Source organism: Pelodiscus sinensis, chromosome 6, assembly GCF_049634645.1.
Source record: "Pelodiscus sinensis isolate JC-2024 chromosome 6, ASM4963464v1, whole genome shotgun sequence".
NCBI classification, from domain to species: Eukaryota; Metazoa; Chordata; order Testudines; family Trionychidae; genus Pelodiscus; species Pelodiscus sinensis.
In genome coordinates this window covers 112143933-112165680 of record NC_134716.1, presented here as the reverse complement: position 1 = coordinate 112165680, position 21748 = coordinate 112143933, and the positions used below count along the sequence as shown (strand labels likewise).

General features: G+C 40.9%; 1 protein-coding gene across 29 annotated transcripts in view; it reads right to left on the bottom strand.

Annotated features, from left to right (window-relative positions):
* The window catches only part of TCF4 (transcription factor 4), a 334112-nt gene that overhangs the window by 56254 nt on the left and 256110 nt on the right, over positions 1 to 21748 (bottom strand). For 20 of the 29 annotated variants that reach the window (XM_014570220.3, XM_075932639.1, XM_014570224.3 and 17 more), the window contains one exon: positions 4253 to 4315. The exons of the other annotated variants lie outside the window; for them this stretch is intronic. In XM_014570220.3, the coding sequence (XP_014425706.1) occupies positions 4253 to 4315 (63 nt within the window). The remainder of the gene's footprint in view (positions 1 to 4252; positions 4316 to 21748) is intronic. 29 annotated transcript variants of the gene reach the window in all.

Sequence of the window (21748 nt, the reverse complement as noted above, 5' to 3'; positions counted from 1 at the left end):
ACTTAGGTATAACATTTTCCAGCCTTAGACAAGAATATTTGTGAGGTGTTTGTCAAACCATTTTTAGCTGTAAATATACTGTCCAACAAACATATGTTGGACCTGGGATCTTACAGAGCTCAAAAGAATTGAGAACATGAAACAATGCTGATTTATTATATGAAAGTCCACAGCTTTCACACATTTAAGGACAAAAATGAAAGCAATATGGAGAAGTCAAACTCTTTGTTCCCTAAACGCAAAAATAAAATTTAGAAAACAGCACTATCAAGGGCACTGAGAATTATAAACATATCTTGGGATATTTAATTCCCATGGTACTAGGTCTATGCAGAGCAACTTGAAAGCACTATTAAAAACCTGGATCTACACAAGACCACCAACACAGTATGTTTGTACATCAGGGGAGGAAACCTTCTTTTTTTAGTACTTATTATATTTGTGTGTGCCAAAAAACTAATTTTCTTACATTTGTTTACTAATACACCAGAGAGTTCTGTAACTAGCTTTTTACAAAAATAGTTCTTGTATTTTCTTGTTATGTTAACTAGAACAACATAAAAGAAAAAAAGTCTGGACTTATAAGGTATAAATTAACTTTTGAGATTTCTTTTGATATATATATAGATATAGATATAGATATAGATAGATAGATATATATCTATATATATATATATATATACACACACACACACACCACACACACTCAATTTTTTGTTTCTGATTAAAAATTTCCTGTCTCCAGATGATCAGGAAGACTGAAGCACTGTCATCTTCTTCTTGATGAAAATGGATACCTTCCTGCCTCCATTTTGAAGCAGGCAGCAGATCACAAAATTGGCAGACAGCCTACTCTGACATTCACAGGTCACAGTGAAAGAAAAGAGAAATACACCAATAAACTACAAGTGCAAGTAATGTTAGAAAAAAAAACCCCAAACTTTGTTCATTCTGCACCTCACAAACATTACAAGAGAAATCAAATGATTTTGCTCAACATAATACACAGAATGCTAAGAGCTGGAGTCGGCCAGTTTTATGCGGAGTACCTTATTCTGAAAGTTGTCCTGTTGATTTGGACAAGGCTATCTAATGTATAATGTACTACAGGCAGTCCCCGGGTTACATGGATCCGACTTACATCGGATCCCTACTTACAAACAGGATAAGGCAACCTGCACTAGCTGCTTCCCCCCAGCAGACCAGGGAGACGCGAAGCTAGTGCCCCCCCAAAGCAGACCAGGGAGACGCGGAGTGGCTTTTCTCAGCAGACACCTCAGCTTGAGAATAAAGGACTGAGGGAAGTGAGGTGTGGGAGAATAAAACTGAGCTCTGGAGAAATGTTTGGCTAGAGTTTCCCCTACAATATGTACCAGTTCTGACTTACATACAAATTCAACTTAAGAACAAACCTACAGTCCCTATCTTGTACGTAACCCGAGGACTGCCTGTACTCTATCTGAGTAAGATTGGCAGAATCAGGCTTTGGGCATTTCTACAAGAAGATTCAAAGTCTTACAATAGATTTCCTGTATATATGTATCTTTTAAATAAGATGAATGCACACATATGTTGTAAAAGTATGAAGATTTTTTTCCAACATTTTTACCCACATTTTCAGACTGTCTTGGAGGGTCTTTATGTGAAAGCATGCAGAAAGTCTTAGGAATGTTATTTTTTCTCCCCCCTCTTTCCCAGCTGAAAGACTCATCAAGGTATGGAACCTTTGGCTTCTAGCTCCTACAACCATCAAATCAGGGCACTCAGATCCTAGCAGAATCATGCAAAACAGAAATGTGTTGAACATCCAGATGCTACTGATGTAGTTTCATTCAACTTACAGTAAGCAAAGTGCCAGTCACAGAATGAGAACACAGTAATATTTGTTTGAAGACTTCTTTCTTTCAAAAGGAAAGAATAAGACTCCAAACAAAAGAGCACAAACAAATCTAAACCAAAGGCCTGTCAGTAATAGCCAACAGCCATTTCATTTAGTACAGTTTAATGAATCTCACTGATGCTTAAAGAGAGTGATAATAAAGAGATGACAAGGAATTCTAAAGAAGTCCTTGATGTCAGATTTAAAACAACTGTCTTCAGGTTCAAGACAGATCTGAAGGAGGAGGAATAACAGATGATATGCTACAATATATCTCCTGCTAGAAGACTTACCCGGTGTTGTCCACATCTGGCCTGGGGGCAAGGGAGGGAGGCAGAGGCTTCCTTCCAATGCTCCCTGACCCAGCCCAGGACCTGGGGGAGGCAGGGCCAGAGCCAGGGGGTCATGCAGGCAGCCCAGTAGTGCTGGAAAGTGGGGGCTGTGGCTCCTGCAGGGAGGGGGAGTGGGTAGGGTTGCCAGATGATTTAACCAAAAATACCGAATTACCCCCCCCCCCCCCCCCCCCCGCAAAAAAAAACCAACAGAACACCGGGAAAAAAATTCTGTTGAGGGGGAAAAAAAAGGGGGAGACCAAAGCTGTTGAGGAAAAAAAAGGACCCCGACAGCAGGTTTTTTTTGTGTGTGTGTGGCTTAATATCAGTATGGCCCCTTTAAGAAGAGGCTTTTTTTTTTTGCTAGAGGCCAGTTTGTTTTTCTGCCAGCCACAAGACAAGCCCCTGCAGAACCAGGTAAGCAGGTGGAGGGGTGGGTCTGGCAGGGAGCGGGTCGGGGCTGAGGCTGGTTGCTAAGTGTGTTGTAGGGTTGCCAGGTGTCTGGTATTTTCTCCTCCTGGCAGGGGAAAAGAAATCAGAAACTACCGGACATTTTAGGTGTCCGGTATTTTTTCATTTTTTTTTTTTACCGGACAGGGGGGCGAAAATACCAGACTGTCCGGGTCAATACCAGACACCTGGCAACCCTAGGAGTGGGCATGGGAGATTTTAGGTGCCAAAAGTCTGGCAGCACAGCAGAACTAGAGGAAGGTTTCAGGCCACCTGGGCTCCATGATGCTAGGCAGGGGAAGTGCAGTGGGTCTCCATGCTTTCCTCCCACCCTGAACACTGATTCCACTGCTCCCTTTGGGCTGCACAGACGTGCCATCAATTTCCGGGAGCGGTGCTGGGCCACACCAGGCAGGGAGTCTGCCTAAGTCCTGCTGTGCAGTCAAGTGGGAGCTGCCTGAGATATGTGACTTGGCCAGAGCCTGCACTCCTCACCCCCCCCCCCACCCCACATTCTCAGCCCAGATCCCACAACTCAAGTCTTTGCTCCATCTCGGTGAAAGGGAGTGAGGGCAGGGGACAGCAAATAGGGTTGCCAGATGGTTTAACAAAAAATACCAACCCCCCGGCCGAAAAAAAACCCAAAAAAACAAAACAACAACCACCAGGAAAAAAAACTGTTGAGGAAAAAAAATCTGTTGAGGAAAAAAAGAGGGAGACCAAAATTGTTAAGCAGCAGGGGAAAATTGTCCCCAGCGGGCTTCTGTCCGAGGAAAAGTGAGCAGGAGGTGTCTTCTCAGAGAAGGGTTTGGAAAGGATTATGGCTGTAGGGAATGGGCAGTCGCAAAGGGTTTAGGTTTCTGTGATTAGACAGTTGTCAACCCTAACTATATGGCAGTACAATAGAAGATAAATGGCAGAAAGAAAAAAAACAACACAGAAGGGAGTTTACTGCTAATTTAGTTTTATACATTTCAAAGATTTCTCACACATTCAAACAATGTAATGTGTATACTGACTGAAACACGTATTGCGGAAAACATATACAGTTACATTTTTTTAAAATAAGCAGAAACTCAAAGAGTGATTTGTTTTAAAATTGAGCTGGACTGCACTGTGGTATTTATCTTTACTATACTTTTCCTTATCCCTCAGAAACTATAATATATTACTATGTGGGTGATTAATACTAATTTTTTTAATTATGTTCATTTTACAGTACATTAATGTTGCTCTGTTGCTTTTTTTTTTAAAGGTGGTGTGGTAAACAGTGTGATGGTTTCTTAAATTACTGTAGATGTGAGAAGTAGGTAATATTCAAGGTACTTTACAGTTTGAAATAGGCAATTGAAGCAGCTATCTCCTCCACCCATTCCATTACATCGTTCTACAACCTTTTCTTACACACTAGAAATAGGGTAGAGTGACATCTCTGCATTTTAAAAACTTTTTTTTTGTGGTGAATATTGTGCTCACAAAAGGTGCTAGATGAACCTTTCTGGCATGGAGTCTGAATGCATCTAGACACTGAACATGGGAGGAGCACTGCATGCTTCCTCACACTGCCTTGTCAACATGCTTCAATGCTGACCTGGAAGCACCAGTCTCGCCATTCAGTTTCACGCTTGTTCAGTCTGTGGCTTTTCTGTTGAATCTGTGAACAAGCAGGCCAGTTAGGAACTGGAATATGACCACTAACTGCTTTCACACAGCCCACTAAACAGCTATCTACTCTGGCCCAAGCAGACCTTTGAAAAATGTGGGCCTTTGGGACAGGGGGAGAGGGAAAGGTTTTCTCCCTGCAATTCCTTTACCTGCCTTTTCTTCTGTGTGTTACTCCTTGACCTTCCAACTGAATGTAGCTCTAATTTGACGCTCCTATTCAGGGGAGGACATCTATATCAATGTAGCTCTGCAGAAGCAGTAAGCACGGAATCCTTTTAATCTAAGAAAACTACAGACCAATCTATCAAGAGTGGACTATGTTTATCTTTGCTAGTAAGAGAGAAAAGATTGATCTTTTGCAATTAAAAGGTGTAATTTCCCTCCTAATTGGTGGACTAGAGTGTGCTAAGAAAATAGTTCCACTTTTAATGCCAAAGTCAGAGGTTAGAAGAGTTTTTAGGGAAGAAACAAATCAAGATGACATATGGAATACCTTTTATAACAAAATCAAATACAATTTCATTTCTATTTTAGAACATTCTGTATATATATCACATATTGTAACTTAACTTGCAGGGAGAAACATCTTGAAGAGTTAATTGGAGACATAATCTAAAGTCTCTTCACTAGTCAGGTATTTTCCCATTTCTGCTTCCCCTACTTAACTTATTCTGGATTCCTAGCTTCCATTCCTCACTGTTCTTCCTATGGTCTGGTAGCACTTAATAGACTAAGAAAACATGTAGATGGCATCATGAGTTTTCGTGGGCACAGCCCACTTCTTCAGATGACCAGTCTATAAAATGCTACCAGACTAATTGTTGTTTTTTTCCAGTAACAGTCTGACTCGGCTACCCCCTGAAGCTCCTGTTCTTCCTATGTTCCCCTCCCTTTCTAGGGCCTCTCACCATATTCCCTTCTCTGCTGACCTGCCTCCATTGGTTCCCTTATGTTCTTTTCTGGCTGCATCTACATTGCACCATAGCTCAAAATAAGATACACACTTTTAGCTACGCAAATTGCGTATCTTATTTCGATCTTATTACAAAATAGCTTATTTTGTAATAAGCTACACAGCACCCCACTATTCTGAAACATCCCTTAATCCTTGTGGAATGGCAAGCCTGTTATATTTTGAAATAATGGGCTTGCTGTGAAGACACTGGATAGCTTTTCGGGATACTTCGATATCCCAAAATACCATTGAAGTGTAAACGTAGCTTGTGTGTGAAGGCAACAACAAACTAAAACTTTCTAAATCCTGATCTGACCTCTGAGCATCAAATGGAATGTAGCAGGAAAACAAAACACTGAACTGGTGTTTGAGGGAACTAGCACATGAACCCTAAATTCAAAAAGTTCTTCTAACACAGATAGTCCTCTAACTCTGATATATTTTGTGTGAACTATAAGCAATAGAAGACCTGAAAGGCTGCCTGTTAATGAAAATACTTAAATATATCATGGACTCAAAGCTGTGAAATGGCACAAAATGTTACTGAACCTAATTCAGAGGCAGTGTATAAAGTAGCGATGTAATAGTGTGGCAGTCAATTAACCGATAAGCAAAAGCTTATCAGTCAATGCTACAGACTACATGCTCCCTCCCCGCTCTAGTAATTTTTTAGCAGGCTAGCAAGCAGCCCGGCTCAGTCCCAGCTTGTGCCAGGTCTGGGACCTAGCCCAGCTGTGGCTCTGCATTTAAAATGCATTAGGAGCAGGTGGGCAAGCACCCCAGCTCTGTTCTGGCTCGCCAGGTCCAGGAACTCAGAGTGCCCCTCCCCTCCCCAACAGAGGCTGCTGCCACCCGGTGCTGCTGCCTCTGTATCAGAGGCAGCACCGTGGGCTGACAGGCAGCTGGTTCACGAGGGAGGCTGGTTTTTATTAGGCTCCCCTCATGGATAAGCTCCCGCCTGACACCCCACGCTGCTGCCTCTGATACACATGCAACAGTGCGGAGTGGCAGGGGGCTCCACGAGAGTGGGGCCAAAGTGCACTGGTTGCCAGCCCCACCCCTGGAGACTATAGAATAGTTGAGTAACCGATAAGAATTCATGAAGTTAAATCGACTATTCAGTTAACTGATATTTAACATCCCTAGTATAAAGCAGTATGAATGAGTAGCACTATAAGGAAGGAGTGTGGTAGGAAACACAACAAATCCTCCTGTTTCCACTGTAATATATTATACCTGCCAAAGTTCAAAGTGGATTCACTTGATCTCTTTGGACTTAATTCTCCACATGTACCATATATCATTTTCACACATCACCTCTGAATTTGATTCAATATATATATGTTTACAAAATGGATTTTTATAAAAATGACAAATATATTTTAATATATTTAAAAATAGAATAAAGCTATATTAGAACAAATGTTCCATGTTTATAGACTGTATTTCAGCTTTTCCTCCCTCACAACTCCTCGCCTTTGCTTCTCTGCTCATTTCTAGATGCCGATTCTGATTTCAAACTACATTTCAAAGATATGACTGTATTTTTTAAAAGTTAAAGCAGAAGCAATATTAACGAAGAAAAACGAAGTTGTAGGTGTGGCTTCACATGAGCCTTCTTTAATTCATATGAAAAGTACTGCAGGTTCCTGAACAATACACATTAATGCATACAAGGAAAACTTTAGTGAGCACCAGAAGGATCGTCATAGACCAATTAATGAGCTACATATTGGTGCCCTTGAGAACTATACCACCGCCATATACATTGCCCCCACCATGCAGAAAAACCCTTAGGTGTTTTTTTTTTTAAATTTAGCAACCATATGCCTCCATCACCACAATAACTGCATATGAATAGCTGAACAATACATTTAGTAGATTATCTCTGCATATATCAGTATACTATAGATACACATGTGGAGATGAAATATATTTATTCATACACAGACATATACAAACCCAATATAATTTATACACAGAGCATATACAGATTCATATGTACCTAGATAGTACATCATCCTATAGCTGACCCACAAGAGAATTCTCAAATTTCTTTGCCTCCTGGCCTCCAGCTTTAACCTCTGTTTTATTTGAACACCTGTATTTCTCTTGGTCTTCGCACTATGTTAGCAGACATCTGTTATTACTTCTGAGAGAGTGCTTCACAGAAATCCCTCTGCCAGCCATCTGAGCAACTTGACCATACTTGAATATGTGTCAATATATAATTGTTACAAATTTGGACCAGGTGAAACACTCCTTTTTTCTGGTTCCATTTGTCCTACCGCAAGCCCATTTGGGAGTTGGCTCCAAGACAAGAGATTAAGTATGGTACCTCTAAACATCTAACAGATGGAGGGTAAATTTAATCTCTTTCTTGAACCCACAAACAAAACCTGAGTCGAGGGTGGATTGAGGATCTACATTCATTACCGCAAAACACTGACATGGAAGTGGGGGATCTTTCTAGCCCTTCCATGGTCGCTTTTGCAGGAGACACAACTCCTGTACAGCATGGCAGTTGGACCTATATAAATACAGATCTCTGCCCAGGATTCTGCTTTCCCTTCAGGCCTGTACTAAGCTTCCCTTTGACAGTAGGCTTACATGAAACTGAATTTCAGCCTGACTGCATACAACTAATACTCTACCTATTACTCTGACGTGTGAGCCCATCATGTAATTTTTGTGATAAACAATTTTACACAGTAAGTGCAAAAGTCTTTACCACACATCCCTCAGGCTATCCAGAACATCCTGCCAGAAGGCCAAAAATTTCCTAATTACAAGTAGCATGTTTTTCAAAGGCACAAATTGTAGTTATGTATTGAACTCCCACTGGATGTCAAAGGGTACATCTACACAGCAGGGCTACAGTCAATTAAGCTACGCAACTTCAGCTACATCAATTTTGTAGCTTAAGTCGAAATAGCTTAATTCGGCTTAATTGTAGCTTAATTCGAAATAGCTTTGACACAGCAGGAAGTCAAAGGAAAATAACTCTTCCTTTGACTTACCTTACTTCTTGTGAAATGATGGTTTCCATGAGTCAGAGTAAGAAGTCCTCCAGCTCAACATTATTTTGAAATAAAGGCTTGTAGTATAGACATGAACTATGTTATTTCAGAATAACATAATTTATTCCGAAATAACGCTGCTGTGTAGATGTACCCAAAGTGTGTTAAGCACCTGCTGTTTGTGCCTTGGACCATCTGTACCACAGATCTCACATCACTGTATTTTAGACAACATTACAGTGTATGTATCCAAGGAGTCCTTTTGCATAGAAGATTCCTTCTGAATGATACAACTGTAAACCATTCTGAAAATAACCAAGATTCATGTCACTAGGATTCTGAACAGATTTAGAGAAAACCAAATGCCAGTGTATCACTACAGATCTTCATAATTACAGTCATGTTTACATGTATCCTAGATATGTACTTGCTTGGAAAGATCACCCATTCAACAGGCATAATGGAAACACATATGTTTCAGCTTCAGATCTGACATACAGGAATCAGGAAACTCAGCAGGGCAACGATAAAAAATAGCTGGGTCAAAACATTGTTCTTTGCATGAGAAACTGTTGATTTTTTTACTTTTCACAGGTTTTGTGTAAAAACTATGAGTAAAACTTTGGTCAATGGCAAGCTGGGAACTTCTGCATGTGAAAGTCTGGTTTTAAAGGGCAAAGGAAGCAAAAATACTGAAAGAGGAGAAAGGCAGAAAAAATGTTTATGGTAAGGAACTGGTGGGAAAATATCCAAAATAAATGCCAGCTTACAAAATGTCATAAAACTGGAAAAATGGGTATGAGTGACCATCATCAAGGACAGGTTTGTACAGTTTTATAAAGCGAAAACCACTCGATTCAGAAGTAATTCAGATTTTGTTGTGCCTGGCTGAAATAGCAGAGTTAAAAATGTTACAGAGAGCTGTCTTTATCCTGTATTTACTGAACGAGAGCCTGATTCAACAATATTTACCCAAACAAAACACCCATTATATATTGTTAGGGCTTTATAACTGTGTTAATTCCCCGCTTTGTTTTTCATCCTTCAACATTACAGCATGATACTAGTTAAGAGCAAAGATGCATGTTCCTTCATACTAGAATGTGAAGAAGACTACAGATTAGCTCTTCATTATACCACAGGGACAACTGGAAAGAAAAGAGAATGAAGGAGATTGTCTGAATATGCAATATTCTAAGTAGCCTGAATCTTCTTTGCCTTCTTTCAATATACTGAACACAAGATCATTTTTTAAAAAAATCTCAGAAAACGTAGCATATTTTTCAGATCTATCAAAGTTTGCCAGATAATTTTTCAAACAACAAGAGTTTCTATGTTATTTTCAAGAGGCACATGCATTACACTGAACAAGCTTTGACAAATAAATATCAATTCACTAACTCAATCCAAAATTTAGAAAGTAAAACACGCCCTAACTTGTAGTAAAATAAGATGTTTGGGGAACTGCAGATGTGTACAATTGGTTAGTTGAGTTCACAGAAAATATGCTACACATCCAAATATGTTAACTCATGTGACATGCTGAATTAAAAAATGATTTCATGGCATGATGGGAATGTTCTGAACAAGGCACTATATAATATGACGTAATGAAAGAATTATCACATTATGTTAGATTTTGGAGGCTAGCCTGGAATTCCAAATGTTCTTTTCTCCTTTAATTTTTTGGGAAACTCATTGCCTTGAGCTTAGCGAAAAGAACTGAGCAGGTAGTAGGAATAGAAAGGAACATTGGCTGTTCAGTATTCATTCCCTCAACTGGGGATAAACCATTATTCTTTTTTTAAAATAACAAAAACCAATCATCTAGATTAATACTAGAAATGCGGTGAAATTTCGGATCTGGATCAATAAAAGAGGGAGCAAAGCCAACTTGAATTTTATGTACGATAAGATAATGGAATGACCGTTTTAAGGAGGAGAAGAAACTTGGTGGATATGAAAGGCTATGAAAAGGAATGGGATGAACATCTCTAAAATCCATTACTGAAGCTATCAGGTTTGTTATTTTATTAATAATTATTACAATAGTAAATTCAGTGTTTCAAAATATTTTCTTTTTTCCACTAAACTGACTCATGTGAGACATTTGAAACACATGAAGACATTTGAAAGTTCCTTATTAAAATGGTGCTATTACAGAGCAGGTGAGAAATGCTAACTGGGAATTAGCAAAGCTTCTAGATACTGGGATATGAGTAGAAAGGTTTATGTTTGTTTAGAAAAAGAATGCTACTTTGTGATTAGGGGCTAACATATAGTTTTGAGATACTTCCACTGCAGACCACTCCAAAGACATATGGGTATCTGGGTAGAAGTCCATGATATATACTGCATGATGCTATGTAACAAAAACTTCAATATAATAGAAGAAAAGAATTGCACAACTGGAGAGTTTACTAACAGGGAATCGGTAGCCTTGGAAAATACAAAAGTTTTAGCTAGTACAACACTATTGTTTAAGGATAGACCATGTGGGCAAAAGTTTGAACAGAGATTGGAACTCAGATACTCTGGGTTCTGTTCCCAAGTTTCTCATTAACTTGCAGTGTCACCATAGACAAGTGACTTAACCTCTCTGTACCCTGGTGTCATCATCTGTAAACAATGGCACATCAGCACCTGCATATGTGTAAAGTGCTTTGAGATCCCTAAATGAAAGATGCTATATAAGTGCAAATTGCACCTTTTACTGTGTTGGATGTTGGCCCCCAAATCCCTCTGCAAATCCTTTACTACAGACTTTTTGATGACAGCCAGCAGCAAGTGTTTCAAAACACCATTTGAGCAGAAATCATAAGGTTTAAATAGGGATGTAATAGTGTAGTCGATTAACCGGTAAGCAAAAGCTTATAGGTTAATGCTCTTGACTACATGCATTTTCCCCCATCTCTGCCAGTAAATTTTTTAGCAGGCTGGCCAGCAGCCTGGCTCAGTTCTGGCTTGTGACCGCTCCAGGACCTACCTCTGTTGCAACTCTACATTTAATGTATATTAGGAGCCTTGCGAGGAGGCAGCCAGTCTCAGTCCTGGTCACGCCGGGTCCAGGACCTACCCCTGCTGTGGCTCTCCATTTAAAGTGTATTAGGAGCAGGGTGGGCAGGCAACCCGGCTCAGTTTCGGTTCACACTGGGTCTGGGAGCTCAAACCCCTCAGAGACAGGGGCTTCTGCCACCCCGCTGTGGCTGCCTCTTTATCAGAGGCAGCAGCACAGGGTGACAGACAGCTGGTCCACAAGTGGAGCTGTTTTTTAAATTGGTTCCCGTCGTGGACCAGCTCCCGCCTGACACCCTGCACTGCTAACCTCTGATACAGAGGCAGCAGCATGGAGAGGCAGAGGGCTCCTTGGTAGTGAGGCCAGAGCACATTGGCTGCCAGCCCCGCCCCTCAAGGCTATAGAAGAGTCGACTAACATAAGAATTCATGAGGTTACTCAATTATTCAATTAACCATTTAACATCCCTAGTGTTCCACTACTCCTTCAAACGTGGTCGCCATTTTTCTCCAAATAAATTTAACTTCTGCCTGTCCATTGTCAAGCCTTAATTGTATTGTTGCCTGAGAACTCTTGTTCTCCTCTCCAACTAAAATACCTCTCCACATTTTCTGCTCCATTTTACAGAGAAAAGCAATCCCTGGTCCCCAGCTGAGGCTAAGGGCTTTCCTTCTATGATGCCATGGCAATGATAACTCTGGCGTCAACACAAGGCACAACACAGCAAGCCATCAGTCTGGCCTTCACATAAGTTGATAAATTAAAGAAAATATATTGCTTTGCATGCCAAGCTCAAATGTGAAGTGCAAGCTGTAAAATACAGTACAGATTTAAAGCTGTTTATTTCCAGATATAATGAAACTCACTTAAAATATACCTGATATATGGAAACATTTGAGAACACAATAAACATATCAGTCTACAGATCCTAATACATAATGAAACTCCCTTAAAGTGAAGATTTCAAAAGAGAACATTTATTAAACTATAAGAACCTTACTGCATGGCTATCAGGACTGTCATAAACAATAAACCTACTCATCGAAACAATCTGGGCTTTATTCACTGATGTCAGCCTCACACAGAAGGAAAAACTCTCGTAAGCAAATACCTGAGAATGTAATAAACATCCACCGCAGACGTTTCTCTCTGCAGGAGAGCCTTTCTTTTTGTAAAATTCCCCTGTGACTGATCTCCGTTTTTTATGATGGATATTGGTTTTGTATATGGTACAGACTGACCTCCAAAATAAGTATCGGATAAAGAACTTGACCATCACTTTCTGTATGACTTGCTGTAAGTGGCCGCTCATTCCCCATCCCTGTGATTTTCATTTGGATGCAATTAATTTTTTTTTTAAGAGAGGGCTGTGTGTTTTCAGTTCAGATGAATGAGGTTACTCACAGCAATATTTTCAAACAAAGCTCCTCATTAACTTTTCAGCCTATCTGAATTCCTCATTTTTAGGAGAAGACAAATTACAGTGATAGGGAAAAGGCATACAATGAGCACAAAACTTCTGTGGTATGGCAAGGAAAGCTGGCTTGGGAGCACAACACATAAATGATGTAAAGCAAAACACTTCCATCAGCAACATTAAAAAGTCATAGAAATGTAGCCATGTTAATCTGGGGTAGCTGAAGCAAAATGCAGGTCACTATTTCTTCCTATATAATCACTCCTTTGCCTTCTTTTCCCCACTATGCTAGTCCTTCCCTAGGCATACTTACATATTCAATCCCTGCTGAGCAGAAGTAATGAGGAGATACTTTCTGGGAACCCCCCACTGTCTCTAGTTCAGTTAAGCTAAGATTCACCCACACTGGGCAGATAAGTCAGCCCTAGCATTGCCCCTCCAAAAGGAAACAAACACGCATTTCATTAGCCCCTTTATTCATTCTCCCTAGCTTTGACATCCAAACCCTATTTTGCTAATGCAGTGACAACTTTCCCCGACTTTTAATGACAATCAGTTTGTCCTTTTCTACGCATTATAAGCTGATTCTCCATTTTCTGGACTGACCTATTGTAGGTTTTCAGCAGAAGGCCGTTTTTAAAAAATCACAGGTCCCTAATTTGGGCCACATGTTGCTGCTGGTTATTTGGAGGGAAAGAGGAGGTGGGGGAGGAGTGAGATGATGAAAAGACCAGCTCCACAACTGAAGCACATTACCAGCCCAGAGTGGAAAGGGCCGGAAGGAAAACCCACCCACCTCACCCTGCGTTTATTCTATCAACCTGCAATTGCAGCGATCAAAACCAGATGTCGGCTCTTCCAGATCTTTCTCACAGGACAAACATGCAAAAGGCCTAGGGCTTGGCATTGCCATTGAATAGTAATTGATACCATATGAGCCACAAAACAGAAAAGCACATGCAAACCACCCCCACCCCCGTGAGAGGTATGAAATTGCAGGTCCCGCTGAGCCGTTAAGTGCATGGTGCACCATGAAAAACAAGTGTACATAGCTACAGTAACCACCTGTAAGTCACAAAGCCGAAAAGGGTTCAACTGGCAAAAGCAAAGCCCTGGGGGCTTACAGGAGGTTAAAGGTTGTCTTGGGTTAATGAAAAAGGCTGTTGAGCGTGGCAGACAATGAATGCAGGTGCAAGTCTGATCACAAAATCAAGGATGGTTTCTGCCCCACGTTTTGCACCACATTCTTTAATGACATGAGTTCTCGTGCAACCTTATGCTGAGTACCAAAAAAAAATTATATTTAGACTATAGATTTTAAACAGTTTTACTTATCATCGTCTGCTCTCCGATGGGTGACAATAACAATAGAAACAATAACTCTCTCCATCAACTTATTAGAAGGACGACACTACAGTGCCATGATGCTCTGAAATCTCCTCTGCTAAAACTCAAAAAAAAAAAGTGTCACTGTTTTCTACAGACTGATTGGAATTGTCCAAACAACTGATGTTTTGATGTGGAAGTCTTGTATGTACAATGATTATGAAAATCCAGTAAATTTCTTAAATTCCTTTACTTTAACAAATTAGTAGTTTTGCATGCTGCTTCACATGCTATTAGGTTGTTTTTTGTTGTAGTAATGTGATCAAGAAGAAATTTATAGCAACTGGTGTGGATTCAGAAAGTTCCTGCAGACGTGCCAGTTTTATAAACCACAGCTCATTCTGAGGTGAAACATAAAGATCTGGACCAAATCACCCGTCTGCTGAGCAATGTTTCCTTCCAATTGTACCACTACTCACTTCTACACAAACAAGTGCCTTATTTGAAACATACACTAAACATTAACTGTCTAACTTTTTCTTCTTCCACCCTATATGATACTTTAACTCCACAGATCCACTGGAGTTAAAATATTTTCCAGATGGAACATCTTGTGAATGGCCTAAGTTAAAAAAGGGTCAATTAATTTTTTTTAAATTACAACATTATGTCATCCCTATGCTGTAATATACATTCTAAAAAAGAAACAACAACATAAATCGACTGGATAGTTTCTATTCAGACTGATTTCTTACTGCCATTTCTCAAGACTGTCATACTTTCCCAAATCACCAACAAGGCAGTACATACGTACAAATGCCATCATCCTCTGTCATTACTGTGGAGGCTAAGAAATTGCAGGTACACTCTAGTGACTGATTCTGCAGTTTTCTCCATTGCTCCACTGTTCTCCAGCTTTGGCAGATCCTTCTGTCTAACGTGAAATAAGTGGTCTTGGGAAATAATATTACAAAAAGCATAGTTTCCCAAATGATCCAATCAGCTTGGAATTGCTTCTAATACATCCTAGATGAAGAAAATGGAGAAGTACAAGAAAGAACAGTGAGAAAAACAGGATGAAGAAAAGGCAAGGCCACAAAATTGTGATAAACACAACAGAAGATGGGATGTCAACATGTAGTCGACTACACGCACTTTCCTCCCGAAGCAACAAGGGGAGGAGGAACAGGGGCCAGTGCCCATGAGCACTGGATCCACCTACCTACCACCACCTTGCTCCTACCTCAGATAGAGACACAGCAGTGTGGAGGGTGAGGGGGGGGTAGGCTGGAGCTGATATGCACAGGGATCTAGCTTTCAAGGAGGGACAGACAGGAGCCAGTGCTGGGGTGGAGCCTGCTTAAAAGCCAGTTTCTTCCACAGCACCAGCTCTGTGGTACTGCTCACTCCCCTCTCCCGTGTACTGCTGCTTCTAAGGCAGGGCAGGGGAGGTTGCCACAAAGCAGCCTCTGTCCACGCCGGACCAGGCTCGCCATGGACTGGTCCCATGGCAGCAGCCCTTGTCTGTGGGGGGGTGAGCACTCCCCATGGACAGAGACAGCTCCAGCATCCCACTGAAACCTACAAAGAGGCAGCACCACAGAACAAACTTAATTTAGGGGGAGAGGAGAAACTTTGTCAGCCAAATGGAATGGTACTTGGAAACTGCATTCAGTTCTATTGAACCCTACTGCGGGGAGGAAGGGAAAGGTGGTAAACAGATTTCCTTTAGCTACTGGTTAGAGTGATTATCTCTGCACCACCTCCCACCAAAATTGTGCTTGCTCTCCATTTTCAGAATAACTGGGATTTTGTGAGAGAAGAAAGGAGGATGAAATGGCAGATGGGAATCTTATGTTATTTTTACCTCCCTGGGTAAGGATAGGACATTATCTCAGAGAGAGAACTCACATTAGACATCAGGGGCCTAATTCTACTCCTATTTTCACACCCATGTAAATTGGGAGTTACTCCGCTAACCCCAACAGAGTTAATCCTGTGTAAAATAGCAGGAATTTAGCCCAAGAAATGCTATTAGCTTCAGATGTCAGATGCTGGCAACAATTCCAGCATTAGGTACTGGTCATGCTTCTTGTAGACACTAAAATGGCTGTTACCGTCTAATACTGAAAGCATTTGGAGAGGAGAGATGGGAGGAAGAAAAAAATGCCAAACAGAACAAAACAGAGGCCACAGAGAAACAAGCCAAGTCAATGATTCCCATCAGAAACAGGCCTCTGTTAATCACAGACAAGAGTTACTGCCTTCACAAAAGCCAATTTAGCTATTGGGAAGAGTAACAGGAATACTTGAAATAACACATGACCTTTGGGTGTTACCCTTACTTTTAACACTGTGATGCTCATTTTGCTTACTGGAAAGAAAGCATCTTAGCTATGGCATACTTCAGAAAAGGATTTCAAGGAAACCTGGAGCAGGAAGAGCACAAATGGGAAGGCAACAGAGATATGGAGAGGGAAACCAAAAGGCTAAAATACAGAGGAGAAGAACAAGGAGGAAAGAGAACAGACAAAAGCAAGGAGTGGAATACAAGAGTGCATGCAAGAGAGGCAAGAAAGCAGCAACAAGTTAAAGGAATTAGGGGTTGATCCTGAGAGAGATGATGAGCATCCTATAATTCCAATTATTTCAATAGCAGATGTAGGTGCTCAGCAACTCAGCATCAAACCCAAGTGAAGGAATAAATGAATAGGCAAAGGAAGAAGAATGCAAACAAACAATAAAAGAGATGATGAAGAGAACATAGGTGCCATTTGCAGATATTCAGGGGTGGCTGTCACATATAAATTCTATTTCACATTTAATTTAAATTAGGACATCCCTAAACCTTTTTGAAAAGGAGTTCCCAGGAGAAGTAGAGAAAACAAAGATGAGCATTTAATTCATTTTTCTTCATTTCAGTATCAACTTCATACCTTTTTCTCCACCAGATTTATCAAGAACCATTTTGTTTCCTTTTTTCTTTGGTTTGTTTACAAACATATGCAAAGACAGTGAGCATGTGTCTAGACTACAGTTTTTTTTTCCCAAAAAAAGTAGCCTTTTTTTGAAAAAATGACACCTGCATCTAGACTGCCGCCACGTTCTTTCGAAAGTAAATCGAAGGAATGTGGCAGTTTTTTTGATTGCGGTAAACCTCATTTTATGAGGAATAACGCTTTTTTTTTAAAAGTACTCTTTTGAAAAAAGCGCTATTGCATGCAAACTGTGCTTTTTTGAAAGAATGTCTAGACTCTCTTTCGAAAAAGTGGCTCGCTTTTTTGAAAAATCTGCTTGTAGTCTAGATGCTCTCTTTTGAAGTGGCTTGTAGTCTAGATGTAACCTGAATATATCAGCCTTGTGACCATATTTTCTTCCTAAACTTCTCTGAAAGATATGAGTCTTAATCCTGCAATTTTCCAGTGGCACCTACTTAGAACAACATGATCAAGTGGACTGAAGAATATACACTTCCAATTAAAGCTTACCTGTTTGCCTAAAAAAACCCCACAATAAATTCTGTTTTACATCCTATAAACATCAGATGGCCAGATTATCAACTAGTGTCAATCAGTATACCTCCACTGAAATCAATAGCCCAGAGAATATAAACTTATGATAAAACAGTGGAAATGACATGCTTGAACACCCAAAAACTGACTACAGATGTACAGCTATTCAGCCTTGATTTGCTCTGGCTTCCATTGACATCACTATCCATTCAGCTCCTAGACAGGAGATGGTCCACCCGTGGAGGCGGCTACAGCAGTATGAAGCAGCCCAAACTCTCAGATACAAGGATGGCTACAGGAGACAAGCACAGCCTAAAAGTGACAATACTGGTTAGAAAAGGGGTATAATCAGGCTACGTGCTGATTTAGCTAAAGCTCTCAGTGGCATCCATTAGTGAGGCTCTTAATTTGTTACTAAGGCTGTGTACATACTACAGCTTATGCTGGAATAAAATATAATGCTCGGGGAGTGAATAGAATCATAGAATAGTAGAAATGAAAGGGACCTCAAGAGGCCATCAAGTCCTGCCCTCCCCTCCCCTCATGGAATATGTACACCCCGCTCACCGTTCCCCCGCCCCCCGAGCAAAGTGCCAGTGTAGACAGTGCTATGTTGTTCATAGGGGCAGGAGTAATTAAGTCATTCTCTCCTGTTGGCTTAGAGCATCTTCAGTAGCAGCTATACCACTGTAGCACTGCATCAGTGCAGCTATGCTGCTGTAAGCTCTGTAGCATAGTCTGAGCCTCTCCTATCCTGCCATCAGATCAGCGCAGGAAGTCCTCTGTATGCATGCAGAGCCCCACTTACTTTAATGGCATTCCACAGGCTCAGTGTTCTGTCTTTTCCTGTGATAATCCTTTCCATGAGTGCAGGGAGATTTACATCCTGCAAAGACTTCAGTAATTCTGTAAACATAACTTTAAAATGGGTTTCAGTTCAGCCCTCAGCCTTGAACCAAACGACTAGAGTTTATGGCAGCAATTGACGATGGTTAATCAACTTTAAATTGAAAGTAAGTTTCAATGGTGAACCAGAGACGGGTCCAAATGGGAGCACCAGATCCAATCCCTTCCACCTGTTGTCTGGGAAGGTTTGCATTCTGATACAAACTCAGCATTTCAGGGCCGTCTTAGGTAAGGAATCATGAATGGTATGCTCTGTCGAAATGTCTTCATCTCCATGGAACACAAGGGAAGTGGGGTGACAGCAGTTTCAGGTGCTGAGACACAATACAAACAATGAGGCAAGAAAATGTTTGCTTTTTATGTCAGCTGAGATGTCAGTACCCATTAATAAATCTATCTGCTAAATCTACTCTTATTCATGTGGGACATCACCAAGTTAAAGTAAAATAAATTATCTTTAATTAAATGGAATTGTCGTCTTCCTCCCGCTATCATCCCCAATTATTACATCCTAATCAGCCCTTTTGGGAGAAGGCTGAAAAGCACATTTACTATAAACAATTTTTCTCTCTGTCAAGAGATGGAAATTTTATTTTAATGATTGTTTAGGAATATGACTTTCACCCAGTTTTTGATGAAAGGGATTAAAAGTTTAAAATGTCATCATTCAAAGAGAATGAAAATCTGCTCATGTCATCACCCCCAATGAAATTTCCTTAGTCCTTCCTACAATTAAAAGCCCAAGGCAGGGCAGAGGCAGTTAGGAAATAGGCAAGTCATTTGTTTAAATGTCTTTATTTCCAGCAGGAAATTTGCATTATAAAATATGTTGACCAAAACGACAAGGTAAATGCATTAGGGAATGTAACCTATTAGGGAGAAATGGGAAAATTTAAGTTTGGATTCTAGTCCCAACTCAGTTACTAAGGCTAAGTCTACACTGGCACTTTACAGCAGTGTAACTTAGGGGTGTGAAAATAGCCCCTCCCCTCACCCTTGAGCACAATTTACAGTACTGTAAAGCACCAGTGTGAACCAGCAGCTACTCCCCTTGTGAAGGTAGTTTACCATGGCTATGTCTAGACTACAATGATCTATCAGAAAAGGGTATGCAAAATGTGCTCCACAATTTGCATACGTTTTTCCAAGAGTTTTTTCGGGAGAGGCTTTTCTGAAATTTGTCCTGTCTATACTGGGCCAAATTTCGGAAAATCCTCCCCTTTCGGAAGAGCCCTTCTTCCTCCCAGGAGGAGGAAGACAGGGCTTCCAAAAGAGCGCATCTGCTGTTCTGCAAAAAAAAAGAGGAAGAGCAGCTATGTTCCCTGGATGCAGCAGAGTTTGGTATCCCGGAAAACCCCGGTAGTCTAGATTTAACCATAGAGTGCTGGAAGAACTCGTACCATGGCCACACTTTCAGTTTAAAGCACTACCACTTTTAAGTCTAGACAAATCCTAAGTGAATATATGATCTTGGGCAAGTCATGTCTATGTTTACCTAGTTAAAAGGAGACTAATGCTTACAATATGTATGGTAATTACTTTGCAGGGGTATCCTGACTAAAGTTGTGCTCAGTGTATACAAAACCTCAAACTAAATTAAACTCATTGGGCTTGGGAATGAATTAAACTTGAAACTTAGAGCAGGGTTCCTATCCTACAATAAGGTTCTCAAGCAGATAGATATGGACATGTGGAGCACCATGCAGAATCAGAGCCTAGTTGTGGAAAAAGGTTCTGATCTTTTGAACAAACCTGCACTATGTTTTTAGAGAACATGGCCTGATTAATGGTTCTGTGTCAATACCATGCGGACTCTGCACAGTGTTAATGCAAACATACAGGAAACTCAGCAGTTTTAAATTGATTTCATTTTCAGATTTGGGGTCATTTGAATTTGACTCAAAGTGAAACACTGTTGTGGAAACACAGGCAGACTGAAATTGAACAAAATGCTTTTGCAACCCCCAGCAGTTCACACAGCTATAAGGGTATGCCTACACTACCACCCTAGTTCGAACTCCTCATGGAATGAGGAGTAACGGTAGCTCGGAATAGGAAGCCTAGTCCGAACTACCTAGTCCGTGCCGTGTGTAGCCGCGCGGCATGGAGTCCGCACTAGCGGACATTTAAAAATGGCGGAGCCCGGCAAGATGCAAATGAAGCCCGGGAAATTCAAATCCCGGGCTTCATTTGCAACTCCAGTTGCCTACATTACCACCCTAGTTCGAACTAGGGTGGTAGTGTAGACATACCCTCTGTTCCACACAGCTGTGCTATTAAGGACCAGTTTGTTAAGGTTTAAAAGACAAACTCTAGGGATCTGATTTTAAATGTGCACATATGCTGTTTTGTTTGATCCCTTATATGACACATGAAATTCAAGGACTTGTGCATGTGCATTCCAGCTTCACATCTAAATGATCATTTGTATACAAAAATACCTAATTTAGGCCTGCACACAAAACAGCACACACACACATTTGAAAATTGACCTTATAAGTGTGAATTAATATTAGAATATTCTAACACAGCAAAATCCCAAGTTTCAAAATTGGCTAGTATTAGGTTTTAACAGTTAGCAATGGTAACACTAGGCACATCTGCACAGAGACAGAAGGCCATACCTCTAAAAAATTATAAGAGACTATTAGAACAGGGTTAAATTTAATCCCAACTCTGGAGAAGGGACATAAAGTCTGTGTCCTCTCTCCAATCAGATCAGTGCCTCAACAACTAGGAAATAGCTTCAACAGGCGCTTCAACAGGAGCCTATTTCCCACTATTTAAGTAACTAGAAGATTTACCAAGTGTTTCTCAGTTCCAATTAATGTTGGGTTTTTTATGGGGGGGGGGGGGAATAAAATGAAAAGGTGCATGCTTCATTTAAATCATTGCTCTGAGGTAGGGCTGGGGATTAGGGGTACAGTATGGAGACTGCCCTGGGAAATGAAGATTACCACAGCTCTTGCTCACTGCAGCAGCCTGGGGCCTGGTGAAAAGCATCTCTCCATGGTCACTGCAGGTCCAATGGGCACACAGCTGGGGGTAGGGGTGCATGTCCCCCCGGCTGTGCTTCCTAAGTGAGGAAGGCAGTAAACTGTTCACTTTCCCCTTGTTTCCTGATGAAGGGCAACAGCCAGCAATGTCCCCATACAAACTGAGGGTGCTTAGGTGTGGGAGGTTTGGGGCTAGAGCAGTCCCAGATGGGGGGGGGGGGGGGCTGGAGCATCCCCAGCCAGCTTCTTTCACCTGCTTGGTGATTCTGTCTCT